The sequence below is a fragment of the Ursus americanus genome, chromosome 26, assembly GCF_024610735.1.
Source record: "Ursus americanus isolate L20-20 chromosome 26, mUrsAme1.1.p, whole genome shotgun sequence".
Lineage (NCBI taxonomy): Eukaryota > Metazoa > Chordata > Mammalia > Carnivora > Ursidae > Ursus > Ursus americanus.
The window spans coordinates 36,837,792-36,846,817 of NC_142152.1; the positions used below are offsets into that span (position 1 = coordinate 36,837,792).

Sequence of the window (9,026 nt, forward strand, 5' to 3'; positions counted from 1 at the left end):
GTAGGCAGGGTTCAGTCAGGGAGGCTGCTCTAAGCCAGGCCGGGTGGTCATTCTCTGCAGGAGTCAGGCGCACAAAGGTACAGGGTCAAGGAAGGAAGGGCCTGTGGGGGGTGCAGCTGGCTCTGGTTCATTCCAGGAAGGGCAGGAGAAGTGAGGGGGCCAGAGCACCTGGTGTCTTCTACCAAGACAGAGAAAGATCTCCGGGTTGCAGGGATGAAATGGGGTCAGAGGTGCCGGAGGCAGGAAAACGATGGTCCTGGAGACTGAGGAGGAAGATGTCGGCAAAAGCAGGCAGGAACGGAAAGGCGAGAGGAAAGAGCCACTTCGGGACTGGGACTGACACGGGAGGGGGGTGAGCAGAAGATGCCCTGGGCGGGCTAAGCTACTGTGCCACCAAACTGGCTAGGTCATCTCTGTGCCCCCTCCCCACCCCCTGTCCCAGTTCCCAGCTAGAAGGCCTCAGAACCCTGCTTTTTAAGTATGTCATACCATAGAGGATTGAAAATAGTTTAAAAGAGGAGAGGGATATAAATATCGCAAAGGTTCCTGCCTGCATGGACAGCCCCCCAGGAGAGGGAGGCAGGAGCGGGGCATGACATCATCAGAGCCCTAAAGGTCCTTCCGATGAGACCTCCAGTTCTGCAAGACCCGACAAGTGACTCTAGGGCTTCTGCAAATTCCCCAAGATCCTCCCTGGCTTGTCCTCGTCCTCGTCCTGGAGGGCTTGGGGCTATAATCTTCCGGATCACGGTGCTCCAGAAGGGCAAGATGAAAAGGAAGTTGTCAGGTGCCCAGGCTACTTCTGGGACCCCCTTCCCTGGACGCCCCTCACCCCAACCCTGGCCACAATCCTCCCCAAGACCCCCCACCCCGCCTTGCTCTCCACCATATACTCCCCTACTCCCTGTGTCACACTGCAGACAGAGATTTGCAGTTACACGTTTTCCCCATCCCCGCAGCACCCCCACTCTTAAGGTTGGACAGGGCCTCCCCTCAACCCCCCCGGTCCTGCAGCAGCCCCCTGAGCACCCTCAGTCCTAACATGCGTCATCTTAGCCTCATGACACGCATGTCCTCTGTGTCCTGGGGACCCCTGCAGCGGCCCCTTCACCCCTCCACACCGGCTCCCAGGATCGCAGGGGGACTCAGCCACTGCTGCTTGGCTGAACCCCCGGGCTCCCAGATGGCAAGTGCTTTTGGAAGGCAGGGCCAGAACCCTCCTCGGTGCGCATCCACCTTCTAGAAACAAGCCAGGGCCTGTTATACGTGGAGTCAGCATCATCCGCCGAGGTCATCGGGAGCATCTCCGACTGGTCAAGGGTCGAGTCTGGGTTTAAGGCCCCTGCCATCCCACAGAAAGCCCTCTGGATTCCCACATCCCAAGGAGTAACCAAACAGTAAGTATTTCTGGTTTCGTGGGTACTTTGTCACGACTACTCGACCGCCCTTGGAGGGCAGAAGCGGCCATGCACGATATGCAAATTACAAGCACAGCTGTGTTCCAATAAAACTTTATGCATAAAAACAGGCAGTGGGCCAGATTCCGCCTGCAAACCAGAGTTTGCCACCCCGTCCCCCCACATAGAAAACAATTAACAAAAGACAAGGAGACAGGCCGGTGAGGAGGAAAAACCCACCAAGGATTCTTCAAAGCCACACTTATGATTTTTGACACCGCCTCTAATTCCTTCTGTGACCGACACAATCTACCACCGGAAAAAAAAAAAAAAAAGATGCAGGGAGGGGGTGGGAGAAATCCGAAAAGGTTTCTATGGGAACAGGGAGTTCACTTTTAATGGTTCAAGCACTAAAAAGACAATTACTTTATTTTTCTCACTTCCCCCTCTGAAGCAGGGCAGGCGAGACCTCTGACTGGTCGGGCAGGAGGACTGTGCCCTAGGCCTCAGCTGTTCCAGTCAAAAATTAAATGCCAGAGTGTTCCACGGGTCAGGGAGGGCAGTTAATACAATCTGGGCCTCGTGGGCAAAGGGCCGCTTCCCCGGAGCACTCAAGCTAGTCAGAAGCTCTGCCGCTCCCGCGTGGCTCTGGGCTGCTCGGCTGGAGTCAGGGCCAACCAGGAGCCGGGGCCTCTAAGTAACCCTGGGCGACACCTCTTCCTAGGTCTGCGGCCATCTGCACAATGTAACAGGGGTGCAGGCAGGATCCCCTAGTTTGTTTGCCCTGTGGACAGGTCCCTGCACCCACCGGGCACCTTCAACTCTGCCCACCTGGTTCAGAGCAGGTGTTCCAGAACTTCCCTGGGCTTTTCACAGACGCCGTAACTGATCAGCCGAGAGCAGGCCAAGAGAGCACACCATTTACTGGGGTGTGCTTCCATAACGAACGTAGCGACTGCAACCTCTTCTACAGGGGACCCTCAGTGGGGGTGAGCGTCCAGCACTTAAGAGCGAAAAGAATCCAGGAGCGTGACCAGCTATGGCATGCGGGCCACCCAAGCGTGCCGGGGACTGGAACTCAAGTGCCTTTACCTGGGCACGCTTTTTCAGGCCGTGCCACTCCTCACGCCATCTCCCAGGGGGCCCGTCTGAGCCCGCTGGTTCAGCCCTCTTGTTTTGCGGTGAGGAAACCGAGGCACAGCCAGGGAAGAGATTACCCAGAATCCCACGGTATCAGCCTCAGGGTCCTGGCCATGCCTTCCCCAGCTGCACAAAATGCTCCACCCGGAAAGGCCCCTGGAGAAGAATCTACACCCAAGTTAGGGAAGAAGCCATGACCGGAACATGGTCTTTGGGGGGCAAAATCCAGAGTTAACTCAAAGCCTGTGGCCTGACTCCAGCAGGAAGCCCAGAAAAAAACGCTCTCCGTGAGGATTTATCCTTTAGAACCAAGCACACAGACCTGGGCTGGGGCCTTATGGGCAGCAAGTTCCTATAGGCCAGGAAACCTCTGCATTTGATTTTCTTTGTTTTCACACAGAAACCTCCAGCATGTTTGCTGTGCCCTCCAGGAGCTGGGGGAGGCAGAAGCAGGAACGATCCCTCCTCGGTGCTGGGTAACCGAGGACCAGTGACATCCCCGATCCCTCTGCTGTATGCACAGGAGCTCTCCAGGTATGGGGATAAGAGCCAGGAGGGGAGGGTGCCGGGGCTGGGAGTGAGTAGGCACTTGCGGGAGGGGAGGCTGGTTGGCATCTCAAACCAGACCAAAGAGGATCTCACAGGCCAGGCTAAGGGGCTTGGACTTGATCCCGTAAGCCAGTGCGGCCCAGCATTTTTCACATCGTGACGACTGTGGAGCATGATGCTACCGTCCTGGGATGGACCTAGGTGCCACCCTCAGCCCACAGGTTCGTCATGGAGACCCACCGAAGGGTTCACCAGGGACACATGTGGGATGGCTGAGCGGGTGGATACAGGGGAAGAGGTGACGCAAGGCCCAGGGCCATAAAGAGGTGACCACTGAGTCCAGGCAAGCACGGGGAAGGCCTGCTCCTGGACCTGAGCCAGCGGAATCAGAGGAGGGGGTGGAGAACACGGCAAGGCTGATCTCTTTAACCACACAGGCACTGTCCTGCCCGGAGCCTGCCTTCAGGCTCTCCTGACGACTGTCCTTCTTCTGACACCGTGGAACGGGGATTTCACGCAGTCCCATTTCTGCTCAGCCCTCAAGGCCTGACTCCAACACCCCTCCTCTGAGAGGCCCACCCAGCTCCCAGCCATGAGGCTCCCAGCTCGTCTCCCTGGGCGCCCAGCACACTGACTCATAAAGTTAGTACGACGGGACGCGTGGGCTCAGTGGGACCTGGGTTCACATCCCAGCTCCACTTAGAAGCCCATGACCTCGGGCAAGTTGTTTGACTTCTCCACTTCCGAAACAAGCACCCCACCTCAGACTGGGCTTGTGGAAAAGCTTAAGGAGGCAGTTTGCACTGTGCCTAGAACCATCTCTGTCTATCAGTCAATTCCAAGGGCCCCAAATCGCCGTTCCTGTTTGTCAGCCCTGAGCGGTATGGCTTCCTAACTCGTTCTGACTGAGGGGGGATGCTGAGGCAGCGGTGGGGACACAGCTCAGGGAGGACCAGCCAGCAGGGCCCAGCTGGCAGCAGCGGGCGCTCCCCTCTGGCTCCCCCCCAGAGCAGCAGTGGGGACGGCCTTCTGCCTGCCTGGGCCCACGAACTCCATCCGTCTCCAGCCCTGGGGACCAGGTCTTAGCCAAGCTGTTCTGAAGCAGTAAGGTCAAGGTTCACAGCGTCAGACAGAGCCGGTGCTGGAGCGGTAGGAGGCCAGAAGCAGAACGTCTGAGCCCCAGTCTGGCTTCGTGCCCCTCCGAAGGCAGGAACAAGGACCCACTGCGTTCCTTGTGGTCCGCACCCTGCTATGTGCTTTGCACACGTTTATTGAACTGAACAGAAAAGTACTGGGAATTGTGAGGATGGTGGGGGCTTCCTCCCCGAACAAGAGTGTCTTCCAAACTCCCAATGCCCCCCCGCCTTTGACCAACAGTCAGACCCCGTGGAGCACTCAGCTGGACCCTGAGGCCAAGTCAAAGAGGGAAAGGGGGCAGCCAAAGTAGCCCTGTCACGGGCAAGGCACCGGAGCCCCAGCCACCCACAGCCAGGCCGAGAACGAAGGCACAGACAATTAACTGACCCCCTCTGACCTCAGTGCTACCCCATGAAGCTGCAGGGAAGTGGGGCCCCCAGGCAGAGGCCGCCAACACCCTGCAACTCTGCCCTTTCCTCTCTAAAAAGGTCAACATCTTGGGCCACGTCTGTTTCACTGAAAGGGAGCCCGTAAGGGTGGCAGAGGCAGCCGCGGTCCAGACGGACACCTGTGCTCTCCACCAGCAAGCGCTTCATTTCCAAGCACTGTGATGAGCCATCAGAGTGAAAGTATCCATGAGGACTTCATCTGCCCCCGTGGCAGCTACAGCAGGCTGAGGGGCAGGCCTCTTGGGAGAGACCATGCTTTCTGCCTGGCTCACCCCGGGCTCCGAAGACAGGCCAGGAAGTCTTCGTTCCAGGGGTCTGCAGGGGATGATCGGGTGACATCACAATCATATCAGTTTGGACTCCAGAAACCCCCATTCAGGACCACAGATAAAGGCTTCAAGGAGCAAAGGAGCAGAGGCCAACATACCTCCAAGTCAACCTCGAAATACAGATACGGAGAAAGATGCAAACACACGGGTATGCTCCTGAACCGCTCTTCCCCGAAATGCAGTGTCCTCCAGCCTGATGTTCTGGGGCAAGCACCTGGTCCCAGGACCACGAGAGTCAAAGCTTTGTGAGAAGCACAGGACTGCCTGGCCACCAGAGCAGCCAGCGGCCCCCACCTACAGACGGGAGGCTGGACATCCTCCTTGGTCCCTAGGATTACAGATTCATGAAATCCCACACCACCCAGCCTCCCATCACCACGACAACTGCTGACTACCTGTGCTCTAAGCAAGCACGTGGCCTTATTCAAAACACAGCCCTTCTGCCTGGACTCCTCCTGCCTCCCTTAACTACCGCCTACACGGAGTCTGGATGAACGAGGTCCCCCACCCTGTCCGCGGCCTGCAGAGCTGGTCATGCGCACGCGCCCAGGCCCAGCGACACCGACCAGCTGGTCTGGGCGGATGCTCAAAGCACGGCGAGCAGCGCCTTCTGGACTTGGCCCTTTGGTTGGGACTTCCTGAGGACCACGGGGGCGAGGAGAGAAAATCTCTGCAGAGCATTCAGGCAAAAGACAGGGAAGCCAAAGCAGAAATGGACAGTAGATGGATTCCTGCCCCGAACAGCCACAAAGCCACGACAGGCACCTCCACGGTGCCAACACCCCCCGCCCCAGGACAAACAGCTTCACGATAGCCCCAAACAGCAAACAACCTCAATGTCCCTCACCGACGAGCAGCCCCACAGACAGGGGTACAGCCATGGGACAGAACTGTTTTCACAGTAACAAGGACCCGCGTGTTGCCCGAGCCCAGGGCTGAGACATACATTTATGCCGACAACCAGGGAGCTCTGTCAAGTGGTCAAAGTGTGCCCAAACTGGACTCTTGGGAGGTTTGCCCAATTCTGTCGACTTGCTACAAATTATTGCATTGTAAACTTAAATCAGGTGAATTTCATGATACGTAAATTATACTTTAATAAAGCGGCCTATAAAACCTCTCAAAAAATATAGGCAAGGACGTGGATAAATTGCACCAACATCACGAGGAGCTAAGAAAGTCAGTTCAAAAGAGAATGTATTGTACTCTTCCATTGCATAGGACGTTCTCGAGGCAAGACTACAGTGACAAAGCTCAGAGTAGTAGCTGCCGTGTGTGTGCACATGCGTGTGTGCGTGCGTGTGTGCGTGTGTGTGCGTGTGTGCATGTGTGTAGCAGGGGAGGGAGTCCCCGCCTGGGAAAGGAGACGAGACAACCATCCAGGCACTGGAAATTATCTACATCTTGATTTGGATGGCGGTTACCAGGGTTATCCACAGGTAAAAATTCATTGGGCTGGCACCAAAGATTAATGCATGCTTTCTACACATATGTAACCATACATAAGATGTACGCATAATATACAGACACAAATGTAAAAGCTTGTCTCTTTAAATGGTAAAGCCCATTGATGCTCAAATTGTACCTGGCGTTGCCTAAAAGTTCACTGGGAGCTGGGGGGAGAGCCCATCCAGTGAACTCCTACCGAACCTGCAGGACCCATCTCAAATTGCCCCATGTAGTGAAGCCCTGTCTCAGAGCTCCAGGTGTACTGCTCCTATGGCTGACCAACCCTTCACAAAAGTCGGTCCCCTTTACACCGGGAGCTGACCTGAGAGGAATGCAGGGAGTTGCTGCATTGAGAACTGGTTAGCATGTGTTTACTAAACACCCACTGATCGCCTAACACGCGCGCACACACACGCACACACACACACACACACACACACACACACACCATGACAGCCCAAACCACATGCCATCTCAGCAAGAGATGCTACTTCCCGCCCCCAAATAGGATGTCAGTTCTGGGGCAACAGGATCCAGATACCAAGCTTATTATCAAAAGGGATCATTTACAACATCTCCAGCCTGTTCCTCTCCTCTTACACAAATCACAACCAGAAGGCATCAGGGCAGCCCAGAGCAAACTCAGTTTCCAGTGTCCACTGCAACCAGGCTCCCCCCACCCCATGTGAGGTCACCTTTGCTTGCACTGTCCTTGCATAGCCTAGGGGTGGAGCAGGCCTGCATGGACTATCAGGAAACAGTCTCTCAGGTATAATATTTAAACTTGACTGCCTGGCCACCCCCACCCTCCCCACCCCCCACTGCACCCTCCCTCCCCGCTGGGACTCCCTCCCCTCCAGCAGGAAAGGCAGGTACTCAGTAGGAGGGCACCCACCACCCCACCATCTCTCTCTCTGTCGGGGTCTCCCAGCTCTCTATGCAGTGCCCCCAACCTTGGAATCTCTAGAAACCCCAGCCTGCCCAGGAAACTGCTCAAGAAACTTCCCCTGGCCAGCGAGGTCTCCGTGCCTGGAGAGAGGCCGGAAGTGGGACTCTGTCTAGTCCTGCAAAGCCCACGTAGGAAAAGAGAGAGGCTAGAAATACACCTTCGGGACAAGCAGCTTTCTTTGGGTGGGTGGGTTAGACGGTGCTTGTGGGTGACTTTTTCCCTGTAAATATTGTTGTGCTTTCCAAGTTTCCACAATGAATAAACTCTTGAAAGGTTAATACACTTCGTGTGTGGCGGGAGCCAACCCTAGCCCTGGTCAGACGCGCTGGCCTCCCGAGTTTCTCTTTCACCTTGTTTCAAGGTAGCCGCCCGTCCGTCCCAGTGTCTCGCGTCCGGCGAGCGGGGCCTGCCGCCCCCTCCCCAGTGGAGCCCCGGGGCCAGCGCAGGGGCTGCTCCCTGCGGCAAGTGGCTGGCCCGGCCTGAGCCCTCCCAGCCTCCGGGATCCGCGCCCCGGCCGCCGGTCCCCAGCCCAGCCCCTCAGGCGCCGCCCCCCACTCCATTCCCCTAGCCTCAGAGGTACTCGGGAGGTGTGCAAGCTCACCAGCGCGCACACGCGCGCGCAAACACACACACACACACACACACACACACACACACACACACACGCAGTCGCACTTTCTCCTCCCTCCCTGACCTGGGCCACTGCCCCCAAGAGCCCACACGTTCAAACTTGGCCAAACTCGCAGCAGTGGCTGCAGGAGAGTCGTGACGTCCCCTCTAAAGAAAGCGGGACCCCCCCAACACACACACACACACACACACACACACACACACACACACACACACACACACGTGCCGCCCCACCCCCTGGGCGACGGCGAATCTGGCCGGGCCGCCGGCTGGGGCTCGGGGGGCCGCCTTCTCAGCCCCCTTCCCCGCCCCCCCACCGCAGGCCGGCGACCCGAGCGGGGTCAGGCGGGGCCAGGGGGCGGCGCGGGGCGGCGCTGTCCGGGCGGGAGCGGCGCCGGGGCTCCCGGGGCCACCCGACCGGGCGTCCCTCCCCGGGGGGCTGGGGCGCCTTACCTTGCAGGTTCTGGACGCGGATGTCGCTGATCTGCCCGATGAGCTCCTCGCGCTGGAACCAGTCCCACTCGTGCGCAGCCATGAAGCGCGGGCGGCGGGCCGGGGCGCCGGGGCCGGGCGCGGGCGGCGGGCGGAGAGCCTGGCGGGCGAGGGCGCCGCGGAGCCGGAGCGGCGGCGGCGGGCGGCGGCGGGCGGGGCGGGCGCGCGGTTGGGCCGCCCCCGCCGCGGGCGGGCAGCGGGCGGGCGCGGGGCGGCGGGTGCGGGGCGCCCGGCTGGAGCTCACTCCCCCATCCGGGGGCGGGGGCCCCGGGGGGCGAGGGGCGGGGCGGGGGGAGGGAGGCTGGGCTCCGGCCGGTTTCTCTTTTTTCCCCCGGGGGCGTTTGTTGGGTGGATTGTTTGGTTGCAAACCGACGGTGATGAGGCGCGGGGTCCAGGCCCCCAGATTGTGATGTCTCAGGGGACGGTGGGCGGGGCGACGCCAGCCGGGGTGAGCCCGCGGGTCCCAGCGCCGGGTCCGGGAGGGCCCTCCTCCCACCCAGCTCCG

General features: G+C 58.8%; 1 protein-coding gene across 3 annotated transcripts in view; it reads right to left on the reverse strand.

Moving 5' to 3' along the window:
- Nucleotides 1-8,642, reverse strand: part of CLMN (calmin) — a 115,605-nt gene extending 106,963 nt beyond the window's left edge. For 2 of the 3 annotated variants that reach the window (XM_045815798.2, XM_045815800.2), the window contains exon 1: nucleotides 8,483-8,641. In XM_045815798.2, the coding sequence (XP_045671754.1) occupies nucleotides 8,483-8,564 (82 nt within the window). In that variant the 5' untranslated portion in view covers nucleotides 8,565-8,641. Of the gene's footprint in view, nucleotides 1-8,482 lie in introns of all 3 variants that reach the window. The other variant, XM_087856208.1, reaches the window with a different exon arrangement.
- Nucleotides 8,643-9,026: the final 384 nt, after the last annotated feature.